Source organism: Saccoglossus kowalevskii, chromosome 4, assembly GCF_978046115.1.
Source record: "Saccoglossus kowalevskii chromosome 4, keSacKowa6.1, whole genome shotgun sequence".
NCBI lineage: Eukaryota > Metazoa > Hemichordata > Enteropneusta > Harrimaniidae > Saccoglossus > Saccoglossus kowalevskii.
This window is the reverse complement of record NC_140644.1, coordinates 30314340-30340357: the sequence shown is the minus strand read 5'-3', so window position 1 is coordinate 30340357 and position 26018 is coordinate 30314340. Positions and strand designations below refer to the sequence as shown.

General features: G+C 33.9%; 1 protein-coding gene across 1 annotated transcript in view; it reads left to right on the top strand.

Annotated features, from left to right (window-relative positions):
• Positions 1 to 26018, top strand: part of LOC102805333 (uncharacterized) — an 89440-nt gene that overhangs the window by 22256 nt on the left and 41166 nt on the right. The window contains exon 3 of the mRNA XM_085498386.1: positions 23783 to 23860. Within this exon, the coding sequence (XP_085354512.1) occupies positions 23783 to 23860 (78 nt within the window). The remainder of the gene's footprint in view (positions 1 to 23782; positions 23861 to 26018) is intronic.

The window sequence follows — 26018 nt, the reverse complement described above, 5'->3', positions numbered from 1 at the left end:
GTTTGCTTCAATTAAATATTAGGTAATATGCATTCTGTTCTCAAAAGGTATCATGATGCAATCATTATCATGATTATTGTATTTTTTGCAATATACAGTTTTATCAGTTTTATACTGCTATATGTGTCAGAGATTTAAATTATATAAATGAACAAGTACAGTACATTGATAATGTCCTGTATGCCAATTGTACCAGTCTAGACCAAATTGACAAATCATGACATGTGTTCATTTCCAACAATACAGTATGACACAAAGTGGGATATGCACTGGCAATCAAGTCTTTTGTGGTGTATTTTGGTTATGTTATCCAACGGGACAAACATACATTGGATCAATGAGTCAATATCTTGGATTATAAGTTTTCTGTTTTCATGAAGTACTGTATAACTTTATGGAAAAGTGTGCAATAGAATCAGCATAAATTTGTATACTATACATAAATGAAAATTTGGTATTTTGTGTGAGTATGTTTTTGTATAGTTTGGCCTACAGGTCAAACCAGTTCCTGATTTTGAGGCTTGTTTTTTTCCCATTTTTCAGACTTCATTGTCTTCGATTAGGGAATGCTCTCAAATTTGTATTACACTATCTTTAACACGTCAACTAGGCTACCCAGCTTCCTGGAAAATATAAAATACTCCCTAATTTACTAGTATTTAATTAACTCAGCTAATTAGCTTGCATGAGAACTAGGCACTTAATCTAGACTAAAAAAAGAATTTGAGCAAAGTAGAATATAAAGAGAAGTGTGCACCCATGGATATGATTGTGAGAAAATGCCTGTAGTCCAAGATTTTCTTGGAGAGGAACCCTGAATCAATAAATGCATTATTAAGTGTACAAGGACACAAGACATTTACAAACTCACTAATAAGGTGTTCCTTAGGAATGTTTGTCAATTTGCGGTTGTGTAATTTAGCCTGTCACTTACCTGGGAGCTAAATCAATTCGTCTGTGACATTAAAATGCTTATTTGTTGCTAGGATGCAATTACCACGGTGATTATCTCCCACCTTCTTCATCACTGTATCTGACGTTGTATCTGTTATTTCCGATATATTTTCTCTCTCTGTGTGATTACATTATACTAGTTCATGCAGCCCCGCAGGCAGATCTGAACTAGTTCAGCATGTGGACCATTCCACATTTATGCTAGCTATTGTATTTCTCTGTTAGTTGACCAGTCCTCATTTAATTGATTTTCAAATGTTTGACACTTGTGAGTTTCTTCCTAGTCTTGGTCAACTGATGCTATGACAATCACATCATGGAGTCTTGTTTATTTGATTTGTGTAATAGTATGTCTTACCAAACATATTTTTCAAAATAAGCAGTATACCACACACCCCATTACCCCCCCCCCCCACACACACACCACCCCATCCCTCCCACACCACTGCATCCCTCCCACACCTTCCCATCCCTTCTCGCCCACCACCCCATCCTTCTCGCCCACCACCCCATCCTTCCCTCCCCCCACACCATCCCATCTTTCTCTACCCCTACACCACCCCATCCCTCCCCCACACCTTCATTCTTTACTTAGCAGACCAACAACTTCTGCATTCACGTTAAAGTTCTTGTCGCGTGTCTAGCATTAGGTTCAGTAAAAAGCCTGAATCAAACCTCAGCAAGATTTTGAAATGCTACATCATGCCAAGCGAGATTTTGTAACTAACGATGCTGAGATCCCTTCAATCCTTGGAAATATAGATTTTTATTATTTGAAGAAAATGGAAAAATGCACTTGATAGTGCCATGGGCTGTTATAAATTCTGTTAATGGGTTTGTTGAGATCCACATCACCTGTCCTAGAGAAAATATATTTACTTCTCATTTGCATGTTTCCATGATGAACAAAATGTGTTTGCTCGGAGTTCTATAAATCAGTTTTATTTTGTGTGAGAGATGAATTGTCACGGAATGACAAGAAATTTTATAACAGTGAGATTTTGACAGATTTTCTTCAGGCAGTGAGCCGCAATAACTTTTGTGAGATTTAGATGTAGCTACGGTAACACATGGACATTTGTGCAAATCACAATAATTAAATATAAATATAAGAATTTAAATAAAAATTAAAATTATTCACAAATTCAAATAATAACTACATGAGAATGATTATGGAATCATCTTGATTCTTATTTTAATACACAGTGGGTCATATTTTCTATTTTGTCAGATTAATATTTCATGGTCAATGTTTACAAACAAAACTCGACCATCAAATGATTGCTGCTTGATTTACTGACTTTACCACTGCACGTGGCTGTCTATGAATCTCCTTTCTGCAACAACTATTGACAGTATTGCTGTTGTTGTCATTGTGTTTGACGAGGCATGACATTAAATCACAATGGGTGTCTTGGACAGTCTGCTGAGACTGTACAATCGCAAACACGTGGAGTAGATATGTGGCTATTATCTGATTGAATTCCTAGTCGCACAAAAGAATTGAACTTTTGATCGCTTTTCAAACTACTCCGTAAGGCTTATGTATTCCTAAACAAAAAAAAAGAAATTTATTTGCAAAATGAGAACAAAAATAATGAAATCTTATAATAGTTACTATAAATATGTATTGTCAGCAAAATTGTGTTTGAATCCTTTGACACTTTGAGTAGTATGTGTACTATAATAAATACAACAGCTAGGGTATTCACAAGATATCTGCCTTGCCAAAAGCTGAGTTGATCTCTGTGTGTTGATAGATGCAAATGCATATTTGTCACAAGCAAATTCAGTATGGCTGACGGGCAGTCATTTTATTTAAATAAATTCAAATCCTCAGACCCATGTCTAAACTTGTCTGGACCAATCAAGTTAAAACTTCACACATACATTGCACATTAGGTCATATATTGTATATTTGTATATATCTCAAATATAACTGTATAATAACGGGGACTTGAGAATAATCACCTGAAAAATACTGTGAACCCTATCTAAACTGAAACCATGTATAAATAGGAAACCTATCTTCACTGAAGACCCTGCTTTCATAGCAAATGTGACTAGACAGTGTCGTTTATATTTTACAATTATACAAGTGTACATTCTTACTAAGTATTATGGTGACATTATTTGATGTGATGTTGCAGGTCACCCGATGCATTACAAAGCAATGCTATGCATCCATGATAGGAATTTGAAAACTTCAAACCCTGATTAACCCTATTCACTGCTCTAAATTTTCTGACCAATGTTTTGAAACTTTAGCCATCCGATGTTGAAACGTTTTAGCTTATTTCATCTCCTCATCTTGTACCTTGTGATTCACCATTCTCATGGTGATTCTCAAATTCTATTTCACTTTCTTCATCTTTGATTTGGGTAGTTTCGCAAAATATATTACCACAAGAATTTATAATATGAGAGTATGCAAGCGGTAAAATATGTGATAAAGATTTCATGCAAGTTGAAGTTGCGAGATGTTCACAAAATTGTACATGTATTTCTAAATACTACAGTACTAAATACTTTATACAAATTCAGCAAAAGAAGTACTTAGTGTTCATCTGCGGCTGTTTCTGCTAGTGTTCTTTCTTTTACTAACGAAGTTATATTTTTTGTTTTCAAATACGGTTAACACTGTCTATTATCCTCTGTGTTCTACGATCAATACCGAGGTTGAAAATATGTTTCACACATTCATATACCTTGCTAAAACATGAGATCTCATGAGATCTGCATTACATATAACCATACAATAAATATCATACACTAATATATCTTTTATTTTCGTTCTCGTCATTTTAATGATGAAATATTATCTCATTGGAAACTTAATTTAAAGGGTAATTTTTTGTTTGAACTTTGTAACAATATTCTCATATTAATTTATGTATGATGCCGACTATGGCCTTGACATTTTATCGCAGTGAGGACTTTATATTCAAGAAGAGAGCTTTATCTGACTTGTAAGCCACCACCCCAAATCATCTACCAGTACATGTATATTTTGTGGAAACACACTTTCAGTTTGTCCTGTAAACTAATTTGCCTGAAATTTGTAATGGGAAGGGGGACCAAGCCCCTACTTTCAAATGCAATATGCTACACAAGTCCTCGGACAAAATATGAAAACAAAGAAATTTGACTAGAGTAAAAGACTCAAAAACAGGACAGTTAGTGTATATAAAGTCCAGCAATACAACATTCTGATTGGTCAAGAAGCACTAGTTATGTTTTAATAGTTACTCAGCCAAGTCACAATAGAAAAATGCTCAACTATACTGAATACATCTTTAATAGAATAATGCACATAAGACACACCTCTGTCATTTTCTATTAACGCCTGTGTGCTACTAATTGATCTTAATCACACGTGTGTTGTTTATGTATTAAATTGTGTGCCACTAGTAGAACAGTTATGGTAATGAATTACTTTCATGATGGATGTCCAATTTTACCTTTTTCCGCTAAAATGGAGGCTATTAATATAATTCATAATTACTGCTATTTTTTATAGTAAAAATTGTGTATTATATTGAACCCATATTGAAACCCATATTGAAATCCAACCGAAATAAGCATAGGTGGACTGTATACTGTGTTATTAATTGAATGAAACCCATCCACTCATTTAGAAAGAGTCTTATTTTAAGGACATACATTATTGGAGACATACTGTGTTCTCTCTTTAGGCCAATACATGTAAATCACTGTAATTGGTCAAAGTTCAAAGATCAAAGGTTAATGTGTATTGTTAATTACATCAATAAATTGTTACATATATACGCTACCTTTATTTACGGATTCATGGAAAGTTGACTAAATATCACATTCGTTTCCCCAGCGGCAAAATTTTTATTTTATTTATTAGCTTGTCAAAGGGAAAGGAAGTAAATGTTGTTTTTTTCTTGAGTGCAGGCTTGCCATAACACTGTGTGTAGTTGACAAATCTATCAAAAAAAATCTTTTTTAGTAAATACTGGCTGTATTTACATTGTTTGTGACTGCTTTATTATTACTGGGCTTTACTAGAGCCGTATAGCATAGAGTCTGACTGGTCTGTGCAATGTAATTTGAGAAGATTAATCACTGTCATTGTGGAAATTACTGAATTATAATAGCTTACTGGATATGTAATTTAAATACAAATCTGAATGATACATTATTTTGACCATAAACATTGTCTACTATATAAGAACAAATCTAGAACATACCTTTGTATGAGGAGAAATTGAAAAGACATTTAACTATTGCAAAACAAACAAGACATGGCTTGAATGCAACAGTTGTAAGCAATATTATGTCGATAATATTATTTGATGGCAAAGGAACAAATAAATTTTCTAAAGTCACCATAACATTCTCGTCTCAAGAAATTTTTCCAATTTTTTGGACTTTACATTACTTATAATACTGAGCTGACCAGTAACATTTCATTGTAACTTTAAATCCATTACAAAATTGAATGAACAGCAAGTTGAAATCTAATACCGACGCCTGCCAATCTTTTCATTCATAATACTGTCCGTGCCCCATGTTCCGAATTATAAACATTCTTTATTGTCTGACTGATGTTCAAAGAATTTTAATTTTTTTTTACTGAGCATTCATGCTTTTGATAGCTCTTTTGCACATGGCCTGATATAAAATTGTTCTACCATAGATACTGCCATGCTTGTCTGGAGACATAGCCCTATCCGTATCATAGGCTGCGTAACTGATGGTCTGTGGACAAAATCAAAGCTATAATTAATTTACACTGATGATTTAGGGGGGTGGGATTTTTCAAACTAGTATAAAATCCTCGTAACTCTTTCATATGTTTCTGTTATCTTCAGACAAGACTTTTAGCTGATTTCATTTGGCAGCCATCTTGACTCAGCTCCACTTTTGTCAATGATAACATTTCTCTTAAATGTTTCCCTGATTAAAGGATTACCCTATGAATGTTGGGAATGTCATTGAATCTCTTAAATCAGGTTCTTGCCAGTTAATAAAGTTCATGAATATACATGTACATACTGACAATTAATCAGTGTGTTATGAAAATTAAATTATAAATGTAGAGATGAACATGGCAATTAAATTAAGTATGATTTGAAGATTGCCAACCAACAAAAAATGTTGCTTAGTTTGTCATCATAAAAAATGTATAGTTTTGGAATATTGATAGTTTTTTTATGGCTGCATGGATGAACAGATGCACGGAATGATCAAGCACAAACTTCACACATACTGTGGAATACTTTATTTTCGCTGAAATTTATTTTCGCTGAAAAAGCTTTTTGGCGTTTTGCTTGGAATTTATTTTCACTGATTTTTGATGAGATTAATGTAAAATATAGGAAAAAATGTATATTCGCTGGATTTTATTTTCACGGAATCATCCCTTCAGCGAAAATAAATTCCAAGCGAAAATAAAGTACTCTACAGTACATCAGATATCATATGGGATGAACGTACATGTATTTTTGTCACCATCAAATCCAAAATGGCTGACTGGCAGACTGCAGTCACAAATATCTTGTGTCTATAATAAAAACTTGGACTATGTCATTGACATTGACTTGTAATTAATTTGATTATTCATTATTAGTGTGTTTACTTACATAAATGACAGACATGTCAATGGTCAGACTGAGATATATTTTGATAATTCATTCAATAAATGCAATGAGCTTGTTCATGTAATAGAGCAAATATGGTATTTTTATTACCTACTTTGTCAGAAAAGTACTTTGTACTTTGAAATAGGTACTGTAAACTGCTTTAGTTTAATGATTTTTGTGAATTTCTTGTGTTTGGGAAAATCACCAAATTTTGTAACAGTGACTAATTAACATCAGTATCCTAATGTCGTCATGGCTACTATTAAAACTTGATTGACTTTTACAATATGGCTTTTATTTTATGCTGTTACTCACAAAATCCAGATAAAATGGTTTGGTTGCTAAACTACTTTTAACACAAATAGGTCAAATAAAAAAATTTAAAATGGACAAAATTTTAGAGAACCAAAAAAAGCGCAGTTCTGTGATCAGTCAGAATTTTAGTAGACAAAATCTTCCAAATAATTACTTGCTTGAATATTTGCATTAGTTTTACTGTTACACATGCACAGTAGTTTCAATTGAGGAACAACATTTTTATGTTGTTTAGATGTATTGTATCAGAACTTTTATTCTAAGTTTCTTACCACGCAGCAAGTGCATTTTTACCTTGTATCCATCTGAATTCTTATTTTTTATTCAATATTTAGAATCACAATGGACAAGGTTGTAATAATTATGCTATGTTTGAGGAATAATATCTAATCTTAGGAATTCATAAACTCTGTGTTTTTTCTTACATCAGACTAAATATTCAATAAATGAAAGGTAACCATATTAATCAGTCGGACTCTATAATTTCTAAAAAGGGCATTTATTTTGTCAGTTTGACATACCTGCACGACTCATATTCTCACCGTTTGTTGCGAAACCTGCTTGACATTTCCAGTCACTTTTCCATCAAATGCTTTTATTTTCAAGTATGGAATCAGCAGACATTAAGTGTTTGAAATCCTTGTATTAAAATGTTTGAATAAAATCCTATTTTGCCATGTGTCAGATGGGTCAGAAATGAACCAGCTACTTAATTGAATATACATTCTTACCGGTAATATCTCTGCTGTGCAGTCGTCAGTTTTATTAAGAGGGCGATGTGATCCATCATAAATACATCATAAATGCATCATAAATACGTGACTTTCAGGGTATTTGGGGTATATAACTTTGATTCAGGGTTAGTCACATAATACTCTACTGTGGAATAAATTATTTTCACTTTAATATGAGTGAAAATAAAATCTAGTGCAAATATTTTTTTCTTTATGCTATGCATGACAATTAACTACAGCTAAAAAACAAAATGTAATTCATAATATTTTGTTTTAGGAGAGCAGGAGGGTGTTAAATTATTTTAATTGTAGAAAAAGTAGACAGCCCTCTAGTTCCCACTATTTTGGTAGTCATGACAACCACATTTTTTTTCATTGGCTGCTGAAAATTATTAGATCGTAGGCAGCTGACTGCAAGTTACATGTACCACCATTTATTTGAGTAGACTCAACACTATACAAATTAATTTTGTATCAGTCTTTTGTCAGTATCAATTTTAAAAACTGTAAAGCTTCAATTCTGTCTAGTTGTGGATCCATTCCGTGAATTACCAAGAGAGCTACCAATATTCTTTCCCCTGTCGCCTCGCAGGCTGAAATACTAAAGCTTAGCGAGTTGTATGTCAGACATATAGTTCCCTGTCGGAAAAGAGTAACTTGTGTTTTGAAATCTGTGTCCGTGCGTCATGCATTGTTGACATGTTTTTATGCAACTTTTTGTTTCAACGGTGTTACATAACTATTGATTTGCACACACATCCGTCCACTTTGCGATTTTTTTTTCTCAGTACAAATTAATATTTTGGAAAAAAAACTGCTTTGAGAAAATGCATTAAATTTTTAGCTGATAATTAGTGATATAGATTGTTGATGACATTCACCTAAATCATGTTTTTTTTTGTGGTCCAAATTTTAGTAGACTTTTTTAAGATAAATTGAATGTGTGAATGTGACATTATGGAATTCTACAAAATTAAAAAAAGTTGTATCCATGTGACTGTGTAGGGCCAAGTATTCATGAATTCATATTGCTGAATGTAAACTTAAGCTGTACTATGGTGACCATCTTCCCAGTATGGGTTACCATGGTTGCCAACATACCTAAGTCAACAGCAGTTTTTTTAACACATTTGTTACAGCATTTCACTGAACTACATTTCAGTATGAAATGTGCTGTTATTTTTTGACTATAATCTACACATTTTTATTCCCATGAAAGTTTGAAATATTAAACATTGTTGTCTGAGAAACCAAGCATTACTTAATTTCAAATATTTTTACCTCAAAATGTGTACAATATTTATTGATAACATTTTTGTTAAACTTTACTTTGTTTCCAGGATATTTGAAAGGATTTCTTATTTGGATTATGTGCATACACTCCAGGGATGGCCAAGGGGCTGTGGAAATTATTATATATAATTTTGCATAGATTAAGTTTTGAAATGTTTTTTTGTCGGTTTTTCTTTCTTTTTTTGTAGTATTTTGGTGTATGCTGATCAGAAACAAATTATTCATTGATTGTGGCCTTTAGAGGCCCATGCGCTAGTGAGTATGATACCACCAAAATATGTACCGGTATGTTTAAAAGTTGGGCTTCAAAGAGAGTAAATATAGTACTGTCTGTGGGCTTGAGATGTGGACAGTTTGGTTGGTGAAGTGTTATTTTGACTTGAGGGAAACTTGGTGAAACAGTGTACTTCATTGTCCTTGCAAGAACCAGGGTATGACATGTACTGAAATAACAGGCTTCTTAATGACCAGTATTAGTACCTCTCAATGTATTGACGTCATTTGAGCTTAGTATTAGGATTGCTTGCAATATGCGCTTGCTTAGGTTATTGCTCTAGTAGTTTTTAAGGGTTCACCATAAATATAAACCATATTGGCCAGGGAATCAGCATACACTGTAGGTATAAACCATATTTGCCAGAAGATCAGCATAGGTGTCAAATCATATTGGCCAGCGAATCAGCTTTGATTATCAAACAATATTGGTCAGGAAATCAGCATAGATATCAAATCATATTGGCCTGGAAATCAGCATTGATATCAAACAATATTGGCCAGGGAACCAGCATTGTTATCAAACCATATATTGGCCAGGGAATCAGCATTGATATCAAACAATTTTGGTCAGGAAATCAGCATTGTTATCAAACAATATTGGCCAGGGTATCAACATAGATATCAAACAATATTGGTCAGGAAATCAACATTGTTATCAAACAATATTGCTTAGGGAATCAACATAGATATCAAACCATATATTGGCCAGGGAATTAGCATAGCTATCAACAATATTGGCCAGGAAATTAGCATAGATATCAAATCATATTGCTCAGGGAATCAGCATAGATATCAAATCATATATTTGCCAGGAAATCATCATGGATTTCAAATCATATTGGCCAGGTAATCAGCATAGATATCAAATCATTATGGCCAGGTACTCATCATGGATTTCAAATCATATTGGCCAGGTAATCAGCATAGATATCAAATCATTATGGCCAGGTACTCATCATGGATTTCAAATCATATTGGCCAGGTAATCAGCATAGATATCAAATCATTATGGCCAGGTACTCATCATGGATTTCAAATCATATTGGCGGGTAATCAGCATATATATCAATTCATATTGGTCAGAAGATCAGCTTTGTTATCAAATCTTATTGGCCAGATTACAATTATAGATATGTGTTTGAGGAGCTGCACAATTCTTTGAACAGAGTGTTATGTTCAGGAAGCTGCACAAATTCCAAAGCGCTGTACTAGTATGTGGGGAGAAGCGCAAACTTGAGCGCTGTATGTAAAGAGCTGAACACGTCTTGAGTGTTGGGAATAAGTATTATGTACATATGTATGGAACATCAGCTATAAAGCAGAGATCGGATCTCTCGTATTGTATGTGTGCTGCGGGGACCAGTAAAGATATTTATCGGGAGTTTATCACTGCTCTATACTTACATGATTTGTTCATTATTGAATGATAACCTCTAGACTCCCTGTCAGCCTGATATTTATGCATGTGTATATACTGCTCATAGATTGTCACTCAATAATTTTCTGACCCAGATTTCGAGGAGACAAGCGACTTAAACCACAGGGGAGATTATAAGAGCAGGATTAAAGTACTCCCCTTGGTTGTACACTCACTAAGGCCATCATTTCTGATAGTGCAAATAATCCCTCGCCTTTATCGAAAGGTGAGTGAAACAAAACAAGGTGACTTTTATAATCAAGACAAAGATTGGTTGTTTTTTGGTGATTTCAAGTATGCCATAGAACACGGGGAAACCAGACAAAATTGAACAAAGTGAAATCGTTTAATCAATTTCACATTACTTTCACAAATTTAGTTAATAATCTACAGATCTTATGTAACCTTTTATCAAATGAAATGGTCTGTGATAAAGACCACTATTTTGTGTGACATAAATGACTATAACTATATTTATATCACTAAAATGGTATCACTTAGGTTGTAAACCCTTATCTTTATTTACTCTTGATTATTATTTGTGCGCTTCTAATATAGGATATAAATGTAATGAATCACATCAATAATCCCAGCATGCACTTCTATTTGAAGTGTTCCTCTAATACAGGAAATGATGTAAACAAAATCCTAGCTTGCTCTTCTATTCGATGTATTCTATAGGAAATGATGAAATAAATCCCAGAATGCACTTCTATTATATGTGCGCTTCTAATATAGAATATAATGTAATTAATCCCAGCATGCACTTCTATTTGAAGTGTTCCTCTAATACAGGAAATGATGTAATAAATCCCAGCAGGCACTTCTATTTGATGTTCCCCTAATATAGGAAATAATGTAACATATCCCAGCATACATTTCCTTGTATGTCTGATAACTAGTTGGTCTTTTCAGTGTGAATGTATTGTGCATACACATGCCACTAGATAATAAAAAATTTATTCATTTAACTTTGATAAGCCAGCTGATTTATGGTGACCTACTTTTAAAGTCAAGGTCATTTTTTGGAATAATAAAGGAGACACTGCAGTTGATAATGTTTACATTTTGTCTTTCCTCAGTGCAGGGCATCACTAGTGTGTTGCATTGTGGGTACATGTATTCAGAAATTCAAGGACACTCTGGGTTGTTTTTCTGACATTTTTGAGTGCACTGTTAGACAGTACCAATAGTATGAGGGAGTTGGTCCAAAATAAACACTTCAAAATTAAACTTCTGTTTTAGTTTACTTTGGCAAAGCAACTGCGTCTGTTGAAGCCAAACCATTGCTAGGTGATATGCAGTACATGACATGTGTATGTTTTTTATACATACATTCTCTTCACTACAGTCTGAAACGCATGTCATGTTGTCTTATTGTTATATTTTTAGTGCTTTTAACTATGTTGAAATTATTTCTTTATATATCGCATCTCAAAATTTTTGCTTTGTCACATTAGATGACAAAGTTATATATTATTTTTGACATGACTGATTATATTGCTAAAGCAATAAAAACTTTAGATTGTCTGTGTGGTAATAGTTTATCATCATTGTATGGGAGGTTACAATGTATCTCCCATAATGCATTGCAAATATGTGCAGTAACATGCTCAATAGTGCAAAATTTTAATTCACTCAAACTCTCTTAACAGCCAAATGGCTAAAACTTCATTAAAGTGGTTAAATTGAATCCCCCCTAGTTATTGTAGACAATACAATGTAATGCAAGTCTTGAAGGACACAACTAGTGAATTTTCACCACAAAAAATTAGTTAATTTGATGTATCATGTTCACAGGGTCCTGGGACAATATTTTGCCAACATCTCTGACCTCAACACTGATCCCAAACTGTGTGATTTTCTCTGCTGAATTTACGGAATTTGTCAAACAAAAATTTATATTGATTTACTGCATAATGCTAGACTCAGTGTATATTCTTACAATCAGTTTTAAGTTTAAGGTAGCTAGCCTTCCCTTCGTGTTTATCTACATTATCCTCAGACTACACTATAACTGTGCGAGTTTGATTTGTGTATAAATTTCAATGCTTTCCACCAATTAAAAATGTGCATAAATTTGCATACCAATCATCCAATATACATATTTATATCTTAGTGTAAAATGAAACCAGTAATTATTTTTTTTAGACTCTGTACAACCACTCTACAGTTGTTTATGGTTTCCACAATATATAAATATTGGTGTGTCTGGTGGAAAAGTGTGCAAACCAAGGACAGTTAATTAAACCATAGACCTTAATCTATAAGTAAATATGGCTCTGAAAAATTAAAGCAAGTATTGTAAACATGTATATGTTTATTGAGGTGTGTGATGATGAGGTGTGTCACTCTGGGAAACCATTCTCTGAGGAGCATCATCAGTTCTGATGTATGAAATCTGGTACAAAGTACAGAATAATAAATATTGGTTGTGGTTGAAAGTCTTCCAAGTCAAAACATCCTCATAATCAGTATATCTACATTAAATAAGGTAAATAATAAAATTATTTACTACAGTATATTGAAATTATTGATTGGATACTTGACATATACATGTAGGTCTCATCAGTTACTGACTATTTTGTACAAAGTCTTCAGTGCATGTAGTTCCAGATATGGAAATGGGACAGCCTGTATTAGCTACAGTGTGTGCATATTAATGAGATTTGGGACAAATTGAAGATTATGTATTATCTTTCACATGCTTTCATTGTTATAGGTTGATGCCATTAAGATACTGAAAAACAATTTCAAGAGACAAGTGTCTGTTCACAGGTTTATATGGTGAAATTATTTTTTCACATCACTGTGAAACTGTGTTAAACACTGGGTAGACAAGTCATATTATTAATATCAATTCTAATATTGTTGAACAAATTTTGAAAATTTACATATAATTTTTAGTGTGATAACATGAGGTTATTATGAAAATGATGCAATGAAGGCAGTACGGTGATCGGTGATTGCGGCTATCGATGCATAGTGGAAGTAGATGCATTACCATACTGTCCAATTTACAATATGCTTTTACAATATTCTTGCAATTCCTTATTATCATACATCCTGCTTGTAGTTAATAATTTAATCATATATCAGCCTGCGATCTCAATGAAGAATATTTTGTGTTGTGCAAACAATTGCATTCAGTGACAGAATCATATTTCCTTCACGCACTGTTACCACGTCTGCTTTTGAAATAAACAAAAACGAGTGTTCGAATGTGACGTAAACGTGATGCACAATTTCCAAATCAGGACAGTTTTTAATGTTTCTGTAACTTTTTTGAACACTTTCAGAAAGCGTTCATTTTATTGTTTTAGGTGTCAGATGTATAATAACCTCCCATAATGCATTGCACATGTCATGTGCAGTAACATGCTAATTAGTGTAAAATAAATTTGACTTGAACCACCTTAAGCTGTTAATTCTAGCATTGAAATGAATGTGATTAGCTAATATAGCAGGTGAATTTCAATCAACTAAGTTGGAGGTGTCTGAAGGGGGAACTGCTTGTAATACTTTTGACAAACATGTGGAAATACTACAATCCATCCATCCATCAATTGCACATTCAGTTGATAGTTATTTTAGGAGTTTGCTGAATTGTTAGAAGAAAAATTACAATAATATTTGTTGACTGGTTGAATTATTAGGGTGGATTTTAGTCAGCGGTAACATGATTGTACATGAACATACGTATAGATGTCATTGGAAGTAATTTCAACACAGAAATGCCCTCTAGTGGCAGGTAGTGCCCTCTAGTTGCAGGTAGTGCCCACTAATGGTTTGCCGGTTTGTGGAAATGGCAAATAGGGCATGGGTAACATGTAGTTTCTCTGGGTCTAAGTCTACGTTAATGTTTCTCTAATACAGCAATGATGTCACCTCTAGTCACAGTCTATCTGCTAAGACTTTATATTTTAGATGGCTCAAGCATTTAGAGATATTTTGAGGGAAAATAGTAAAAGAAAAAAACTATTTTATATTTGCTGCAAAGTGTGAATATCCCTGCTCTCTGGAATGCTAGAACTTTGACATGTAATACAGTTATTAAAATGGTAATACATGTAATACAGTTATTAAAATGATAATACATGTAATACAGTTATTAAAATGGTAATACATGTAATACAGTTATTAAAATGGTAATACATGTAATACAGTTATTAAAATTGTAATACATGTAATACAGTAATTAGATTGATAATAAGTTTAATACAGTTATTAATATGGTAATGCATGTAATACCGTTATTATAATGGTAATACATGTAATACAGTTATTAAAATTGTAATACATGTAATACCATTATTAAAATGGTAATACATGTAATACCGTTATTAAAATGGTAATACATGTAATACAGTTATTAAAATTGTAATACATGTAATATAGAAATTGGCATATTGTAAATTCAAAATTAAATGTGATACAGTAATGGACATAATGATGATACTATATGTAATAATATCAAGCATTTATGAAATGATATCCCTATTTTACAAATTCTTATAAATATTTATAATATAAAAATACATTTTTGAAATACATACACTAATGGAAATACAAAACAAATAATACAGAAATTCATGTATGTAATGTGATAATAGAATTCAGTGATACTGTGACTGGTAATATATAATAATTACTTGTCCTCGTTTAACCTCTCCTCCAGCTGCATACATTCTCCTGAAATTTGAGAGACGGATCATGTTTATGAACATTTTGCATTATAATTGAGTCTGAATGCAAGCAATATGCAATCATACAATAATTAAAAACAAATAACTTGTTAATATTTATCTGTTTTAATGCAGGGTGTTCATATTCTATTAAAAAAATAATGAAAAAAAAACCCACCATTCGTGTAATTTTTGAAAGTAGTTTTGGGATAAAAAGATACATAAGTAAAATGCTGGGTTACTGACCTTTGTCACTAATTGTTTTAAGTACCTATATTTTACACACACAGTGAAAAGATCACGTTCGTGCGTTCTGAACGTGGCTATCTCCTGTGTAGTAGACTGTGGGTATACGAATGTTGACCAATCTTAAATGGTCTTGACTCCCAGGTGGGCATGCCAAAGCTGCTGTAACAAGTCAAGACTCAAGGACAAAAACTTGGTATCCTCCACATGACTTCATTCTTTCTGTGGTTTGTTTGTTGATTTGGTTCCGGATTTCTAACATTCTAAAATTACATATGAAATGGTCATTCACATTAATGAGTCTACTATCTGTTATGTTATCTACCCTTCTGCAATTTCAATTTGTAGCCAAGGGATTGTCCATTACAAACTTGGATGGTATTAGGTCTATATACTTTATATAGTTCGGGACACAATGTGAATTAATACATATAACTTCTGCTATTTGTATCAAAATAACATTCACAAACACACTACCATTATATGTTATGTCAGTCAACCTGTATGCTGTACTTTCTCGTGATTGTGTCGTTATGTTGACCTGTTAAAAAGGTTACCTCAAATGTTGCCGTAAGCAATTATATTACGGTACTAAAAATCAAACCAACATAATTTTTGTTATGCTCATAAGCACCTGAATATTAGAGATGCACAGCTAATAGATCAAATACAGTGTTTTAAATTTTCCTTTTTCAAGGACATTTGTATATGAAGCCAAACCAACAGAGCATGCGTGGCAGTCTGCTATGGTATATCGCATATACATGTAGTTATACATTGTCACCGTCATTATCACCGTTATTGTCACCGTCATTATCACCGTTATTGTCACCGTCATTATCACCGTTATTAGTAGTATATATTCAGTTCTCTTTTGTTCAATAAAGTCAGTTTGTTTAGTAACTGAACCGTACTGTGAACCTGAATTAGGGAAGGGTGTGAACATGAGCTGGGTTACAATGAACAACTACGGAATCAACTGTTATTTGTTGTTCATATATTTGTGTGTGAGGTTATACCTGTTGCATGAAGCCTATGTTGAATATATTGAATGTTGGTATCTCTGTATATTCACTACAAAGTGCACAGTTAAAGTCTAAACAGTTATCAGCAAATATATAAATTGTATTTTCTAATTCCTGTTTTTGTAATAGGGGAAGGGTTATGTTGTTTTTTTGTTTATTGCATAATATGAGTTATAATGTTGTGCTGCCATGGTAACAGCACGTAATTGCTCTTGTCAAATGTTATTGAGATGAGGTTTTCAGGGTAGATGTTTTTGTTGTGTACATTCCATCACCCAGAATGCATCATTTCTGTGCAGGTGTGCAGTTATTATATTAAGCATCAGTGTTCAAAACACTCAAGTTGTGTAAATATACTTTAAAATAAGGTTATGTCAGGCCATGACTGAGGTGAGGATTGTTTGTCACTCAAACACGACTTTATTATGAAAGCTCTCCTCCTCCCCCTCCCCAACAATGTAATACTTTATGAATATGTTTTATGAATGACTCAAGTGTCACACTTACTATCTACTACTACTGCTACTATCAAACACTTCTTATATTTTAAACTTCACAATTAACTGCTTGCTTTTTTTTTGAAAAAAAAAATTCACATCGATGCTAGTAATTATAGACCTATTTCAGTATTACCTCTTTTTAGTAAAATTTTGGAAATCATTGTGATTCAGCAATTTGCTACTTATCTTGAAAAATATAATATACTTCACAAACATCAATAGGGATTCAGGAAAAAGCATAGCACAAAACTGTCCCTAATTAATTTGGTGAATCATTTGTTACGTAATATTGACCAGGGAAAGCCCACGCTTGGTATATTTATAGATTTCAGCAAGGCCTTTGATACGATCAATCACAAAATTTTATTATCAAAGTTAGAACATTACGGGTTTAGGGGGCTCTCACTTCAATGGGTCAAAGATTATCTTCATAACAGGTCCCAATATGTACATTGCAATGGAATATCATCATCTAAAACAAGCATTAATTACGGGGTACCCCAATGTTCTGTTTCAGGCCCAACATTATTTTTACTCTATATAAACGATCTTTCCAATTCCACTAATTTTTTTAATTTTCGCCTCTTTGCTGACGACTCCAACTTATTTCATACTTATGAGAAAAATTGCATACTCAATTTACATGATGCAACCTCCCATTTAAATGATGTCCTGCTTCGGTGTGATGCCAATAAACTTTGCATAAATAAAAAGAAAACAAATTATATTATTTTTAGTAGCAAGCAAAACTCAATTAGCATCAGAGGAGAATGTGTTCAGGAAGTCAGGGTAGTTTCATTTGTTGGTGTTTTAATGGATAAACATCTTAATTGGTAATGTCACATCGATCACATCAACAGTATAATTAGAATCAGAATTAGAAAAATGTGTGGCCTATTATATAAACTTAGAAACATCATACCCCTTAACATTTTAATATTGCTTTATAATTCCCTTATACAGCCGAATATTACTTATTGTCTGGAGGTTTGGGGTAATACATATCACTCACACATATGACCCAGAAAATGTTAGTTCGCGCAATGACGTTTAGTTCGTTCACTGAACACTCTGCCCCTTTATTCAAAAAATTAAACATCCTTGATATCTATAAAATGCACAAATTAGTCACCTGTACTTTCATCTGTGACTTAATCCACCATAATTCTGCCCATAATATTAATGACTATTTCAAACCTATTCATCATTCATATCAAACCAGACAACTTCACAATCAAAATCTTTTTGTTGAATATACCCGTACAACATTTGGCCAGTTTACGATGACATACTCAGGTGCAAAAATATGGAATAAAATCCCAGTTAAAATTAGGTCAATTATCTCACGCAGTTCGTTAAAAAAAAAATGATTAAACAATTATTATTGGCAGAAAACTAGATACATATGATTTTGTTTGCCAAGTTGTTTATTTATTCATTTTTTTTAACCTGATTGATTTTTCCAAAACTTATTTTCTTAGACTTAGAAGTTCTGTATGGCATCAGGTTAGTTTTGGCGGTACCACTTTCGCGGATGCCCTGCGGTGTTTGGTGTTGGTGGTTGTTTCGGCTAAGCGCGATGCCATACAGACATATTTGTCCACTTATTGATTAATAAGCTATATGTTTATTCATCACCGATTTGTATTAACTTTTATATTCATTTGTTTATTTATTTACAATTTGGTTAGTTTAATCTTCATATTAATGTACTTATTTTTGGCCCTCTACTCTATACATTATAATTTACTTCCAATGTATATAGGAAATCAGACGAGACTAGCAGTAAGCTATTTTCTGATTTCCCTTTTACCCAATATATATATGTATTTTTCTTACCATTTGTTTTTCTGTATGGCTTACTTTTGTTTGTTTTTTTGTTTTTTCAGTGTTTCTTCTTGTTATTATTATTATTGGGTAAATAAATAAATATTATTATACCTAGGAATTTTATTTGCATGTCAATTATTATATTTAATGTTCTGGTAATCTCTGTTGTTGAAATGGCAGCAATAATTAGTGCCATATGATGATACATGTAACCACTAGCTTGGAAATCTCTGCTTTTGAACTTGTTATTAAGTTGCTATGACACAGACACTTGTCCTGTCAGAATAATCTCAGAGCCAATCTGTTTACTTGATAATTTGATTCTGAAAGTATAGGGCACTGGCAGTGATTTCCCATAATACCTTGGTGCAGTTCCAGGGATTGACAACTCTCCTTTTAAAGGACATGTCTGACTGATTAATCTGTTTTGTACACAACACAGACTGGTATCCCACAATTCCATGGTACAATCCCTTGGACAGACAAGTCCCTTTGAACAGAAACCATATTCAGCATTCAGTTGCTGATTCAGTATAACACTTTTTAATAGTTACTGGGATATTGAGGCAGCATTTAAACTGTCACAGCAATGTCCTGTATTACCCCTCCCTCTTATATCACAGTACAGTTACTGTAGTAATGTTCTTTTATTGCTAGGGACAGTAATATGATGTCCCAGTCAGAGAATTGTTGGCCTTGACCTTGTGAATAGTGATGATACTAGGTTAGGTCATGCCTATGTCTACCCTTGAATGATGTGATCTAAACCAGTGTTAATAAAAACACATCATAAATCATGATTACATGCATCTATTATTCTTGTTGTATACATATAAGAAGTAAATATTGACATTTATCTCATGACCCTTGATGCTTCTGTTCAGAGTTCTGGCATTTAATGCGAAATATTACTCCCGATATGTTATGATAATGTTAAACACCATTAGTTTCATTGTGTGTTTGAACTGTACATGTATATACAGTATATGCTGAGAAAAACATCATGGAAGAAGTAACTCACTGTACCATATTTGATGACGGCGATATAAAAACTTGAATCATGGTAGTTGGCTACCATTAAAACAGATTATAGGAATTCTATAGACTTTTACATTAAAGTGTGTTTATAGTCACATGATTTATTAACGTCCCTCAAACAGTTTTCCTTTTCTCTTGTCATTCACAATCTCCCTGATCTTTGTAACCATGGTACAGTACTCATTCCGCTCAACCTCCCGCTTTTATCGCTTTTTTTCCGACCGCTTATCGCTTAATTTCCGACCGCTCGCTGCTTTCCGACCGGAAACCGACCGCTTTTTTTCCGCTCGCTCGCGTTCGCTTTTGTTCGCTCGCTTGCTCGCTTTTGTTCGCTCGCTCGCTCCTGCTATGGCTGGCTTCAAAAACATCGTCCGCTTGCCAACCGACCGCTGGAGTAACAATGATCGTACATTGTATATATAAACTTAAGTTTTTATTCGTAATAAATTTAGGTTTTAATGACGATTCAAAACACAACGCCTATTGCTTCTCTGCGTTGGAACAAAGACGCCTTCAAATCACTTGACACATTGTAACGTTTGCTACGCAAGTCGAACTGTGACCTGTATTTACATATTTACGTCCTTGTGTGTGTAGTTCATTATGTTATAACTGGTCAATCGCGATATGTATTGAGTACTAGTATTTGTGTGTTGTGTGTGTGTTTCTGTGTGTGATTTTGACTAAATTTATTCCGAACGGCGCTCAAAATAATTTGACACTTTGTTATTTGCGAACGCAACTCACACTATGACCCTTACTCAATTTGCACAAGTAATACGAATGCTGTAGTTCAGAAAATCTATTGGTTAACTTTTGCTCGTGTCTGGGTGCGCAAAACAAAACTGCACATATAATTATCGCATAGCTGAATTTCTACAAATCAATTGGACTTAAACTACTAGTATAATGACTGTGACGATTAATCGCTTGTCTGAGTACATGCGGCGACGAATTATTGGATTGGCAGCAGCCGGGCGAAAAATGAAAGAGATCCCGGAACAGTTAATTTGTTGAGGAAAACAAACGCACGCAGCCAGTGATACATTTTGAAAACAAAAATACAAAATAAACGCAATCAGAGGCGCCGAACACGCGCGTTGGAAATAAATAAAACGTGTTGTGACAGTCTCACCAAACTCTTTCACTCGCGCAATGTAATTATGTTATTTCCCAAAGCCCTTATATTTAATACATTGACAAAAAACACCGCAAGAAAAATGTAAATCAGGCTTGTAATTACTAGTAACTCTACTCGAACGCAATGTTGATCACTGTAAAAGTGGATAAATTCGAACCGTCATCAAACTCAAAATTCAAGCGATCTCGTTGAATGTCAAAAATAAACTCGATGTTTAGAAAGACAAAAACAACAACATATTAGAGTGCAAAAAAGTTAGCAGCAAAGAACGAGAAGTGCATGTGGGAAAGCGATGAGTGAACTCGAGGAAAATTATGCTGATGTGAGAACAAGCCATATACCCGCGGAGTACTCGCTAAAACATCGAGAAAATGTGCCATTTCAAAGGGCACCCTTACAAATAATGTCTGCGATTGTGTGAACATGATAACGTGCAAACAAGCAACAGGGCTCGTGGTCCACAAGGAAACTTAGCGATGACGCAGTTTTAGATGTATACGGCTGTTGTAAACAGAGACTCCTTCGATCTCATATAAGCAGGTTCACGTGGATGTATCATTTTCAACTATTACCAACAACGCTATGATAACATACTAGACATTATGAAATTCTGTTGTTTTTATGTAGAAAAATACAGTAATTTTACCAAGTAAAATCATATTTATTAAAATTGTTGTTCATACATGAGTTGTCGAACACACTACATAGTTTGTAATTTCATCCAGCTCCTTTCAGTCACGATTCAACACAAATAAAAGGCGCAAATATAGATAATATAGCAAATTATTTTTTTCTGTAATATTCGTGTGTAATCAGTAATTATGAAAAAAAAATATGGGTACATATTGATTTCGTTATGAATTATTCTTAATATCAATTTCTAAATTATTTTGTCAAAATCAGTTTTTTGTTCCAGGTTTTTTTCCCCAAAACGAAAGAATTTCATAATGTCGGGAACGAGCATTATTATTTATTGGAACGGAAAGTCTTTATCGTAGTGCTTCGCCTTGTTTGACAACGAGCTCTTCAGGTCGCTAAAACTGTATGTCCACCTCTGTTGGGGTGAACATTTGTATTATTATACTGAATAAATCTTAGAACAGAAATGGTGGCACTCAATTATGGCAATCTTCCAGCTCATCGTTAGAAAGATTTTCGGAGGCAAATTTAATCTTGAAGGATTGCAGGAAATTGACCCTTACCGATTCATATTTATGAATTAATCGGGATTCAGGTATCATAGTGTTTGTAACAGGAAAAAAAAACGCTTTCGCGTGGGATTTTTCATGCAAACATTGTGAATGGTTCCTGACACTGATTCCTTTTTAACTTTCAATTTTTCTAAGACGCGGCAAACCCTGCTCATGTCCGGAGACGTCGTCGAGATGCAGGTGCGATTCCTCTTAGCAACGCGTTCTATTAATTTCCAAAGCGCGTGGTCGGCGCCTTTGATTGCGTTTATTTTGTTCTTTTAGTCACGTAATCTATCACTGGCAGCATTTGTTTTGTCGCGTCGCACAGCTTAATGTTCAAGCTGACTTTGTTTTGGCTGTAAGTGAACTACGTACAGCTCATGAAAGTATTTCGCCCAGAGTTCGCAAAAAACGGAATACCCTGCAAAATTTGAATCCTTTATTTTATAACGAGACATTGGGCGCAAACATAAAAACCATAATTGTAATTCAACAGGTTTATGTAACGTGTTAGTCCGCTTGCCAGCCGCCTAGTTAAAAAACGCGATCTCCAGTGATGTCGGCTTCGACAACTTCGGACAAGTAAGATGGGCGCTGGCCGACATTACATTTGCAAGTATTGTATTTGTTTGACAAATTGTACACTACGGTCATTCTATAACAATCGATCAGTCGTTGTTTTCACAGTCTTACTATTCCTGCAGATATTCTTCAATTGTTACAGGTGCCACGAATTTTAACATAACTACAACTTGACCCGTGTTAAACCCAAACCATGCGTGCATGACAACCGTCACCCTACACACGGTTACTCAACGAATACCGTACTCTACAGTAGACATTTTTCGCTCTCCACCAAAAATAGAATGGTTTTATTTCATATTAGTTGTGTCTGTGTCAGTGTCGTATTTGATTTCACATGTTTGGTTCGATCTTGTTTATGATGGACATTATTACTACGCGTATGTATTATTACCAATTTTATATGGCCGTGTGATCCACCGTATTTTTTTCAACGGTCGTTCTATAAACTTCTGATTGTATTTATTCTTATTTTAACATCATAAAAACAAAAATGATACACTTGTACATAAAACAGTAGGTAATGAACTGTAAATGTGGGCGGTTGCGCTGTCAGGCGAGCGAGCGAGCGAGCGATTGCGCGAGCGGATACTTCCGGATTTGCGCGGTCGGAAAAAAAGCGGAAATTGCGCGAGCGAAAAAAAAGCGATCGAAATCCGGAAGCGGGCGGGAGGTTCGGCGAAATGAGTACTGTAATTGTAACTATGGTATTTGAAATAGTGGAAGTGATGACGAAACGCTAATTATAGAAAAAAAACTCACTCTCAACAAGCTCTTGATTACCCTTTGCGTCGACTAAAATGGTGGAATGTATTTTCTCCACAAACCGATGTATTTCAAACTTGCCAAATACACATATAGCCATATTAACCAGCTCTACAAGTGATTTCAGGTGATTACCTCATTATAGGTTGATAACTATGTGTTTTGTTTCTTTGTAGGTTTACAAACGAGAAGTTATGAGTAATTTTTTAAGTGCTGAGAAGAGTTATGTGAGGTCCTTGGAAACCTTAGAAACAGTGAGTATTGTACTTTCTAACTTTAATACTTTGAATGTCAAAAAAACAACTTTTTATTACCTTTCACAAAATTATCCCAAATAATAGTAATTTTGGTCAAGTACATAAGTTATGTACATTTGGTATAAAATTAAAAAAAGAAATTTTATTGTAAAATTTTGTGGAAAAACTATCAGGATCATCTTTTCTCAATGATATCAATTATGCCTTATGCATAACCTTTAAAGGTCATACTGTAAAATACTTTATTTTCACTTGGAAATGATTTTTTGCTATTTTCACTGAAGGTACACACAAAGAAAATAGTGAATATACATTTTTCCTATATTTTACATTCAACTTGTCAGTGAAAATAAATTCCATACAAAACACCCAAAACATTTGTTGTCAGCAAAAATTAATTCCAGCTAAAATAAAGTATTTTACAGTACATTCTGGTATAATAATAGCAATAATTTCCAATTGTATACATTTTTAAGTTTAATCACAAAAACTTTTTCCATTTTTGGGATAAAATAATTGAGAAAGTTTGATTGTTTTTCCCCTCTGCATTGGTAGACAAGAATGGTACACATCACAAGATGAGAATGATATCAAATTAAAATCACAATATTGCTTTAAATGAAATAACTTTAACACAGTAGTCTTATAACCTATATTCATTAGCATTTGACAACTTGAACTTCTGATGTCATCACATTTTTGTCACTGGCTGCATAAGATGAAGGCTGGGAGTAATAGATGTAAATGTGAGCGCATTGCATTTTAATCACATAGAGAAGCAAGCTGACTGTTTTGTCATTAAATACTTCCTAAAGCAGAGCCCCATGTGCAGTTGATTAAACTTGTGTAATTTTAGAAACAGCCAGTTGTATTTTATGATATCATCTATCACAATCTGCAGCACAGATGCAGGTCATCTCTTTCGAGTCAAAGTGCATTGAACACAGTCAGCCTGTTTACAGTCCACAGCTGCTTGTTATACACTTTCTATTACTACACCATGCTACACTACAATATACTACACTACAATATACTACACTACAATATACTACACTACAATATACTACAATATACTACACTACAATATACTACACTACAATATACTACACTACAATATACTACACTACAATATACTACACTACAATATACTACACTACAATATACTACACTACAATATACATATACTACACCAGGGATTTTTTTAAACAAGGGAATGTGGGCGCAGCCATGGCCATGTGCCCCCTTACCCTGGGGAGCAGATCCTTTGGCAACCATCAAATTCTCATTGACCAGGGATCACATGTGGCCACAGTCTTTAACTGTGACCTGTCTGATAGTAATTTTGGCCCCAAGGAAGCCATATAATGCTCTATTTTAACTTAAAATTATCAAAAACTCCATACCCTGGTAGGGAGACCCCTATCTCCCCCACTTGGTGGCGCCGCTGAATTGCAGTGCTCCATCTTGCAATTTTTTTCTAGGAAAACCCCTGCTACACTACACTACACTACTCTACGCTACGCTACACTACACTACACTACACTACACTACACTACACTACACTACACTACACTACACTACACTACACTACACTACACTACACTACACTACACTACACTACACTACACTACACTACACTACACTACACTACACTACACTACACTACACTACACTACACTACACTACACTACACTACACTACACTACACTATGCTACGCTACACTACACTACTAGTTCTTATTCAGATACAGTACGAAAACAGCGCTTATGGATTGACCACCATGTGGCTGGCTGTCTGTCCATCCATCCAGACCTGTATCTTGGACGTGCCTCAGCCAATTACATTTAAACTTTTCACACACATCATATGTCTTGTGATACATGTCTACGTTCATTTGTTTACTAATCTGTTTTAAGACGACTGAATTGTGGCCATTTTGATATTTGATTCATCAGAATCAAGCATTTCTGCTATTCCTGAACCAAATCTTAGTTGTGTATGAGTGGATTTCATTAAAACTTGCTATATACAATGGACATTATGAGACATTAATGCATATCATTTTATGTTCAGATCAGATTCAATATATGACTGGCAGCCATTTTGTTTAAATGAATGCAGTTCCTGAGACATCTGACATGCCTCATCCAATCA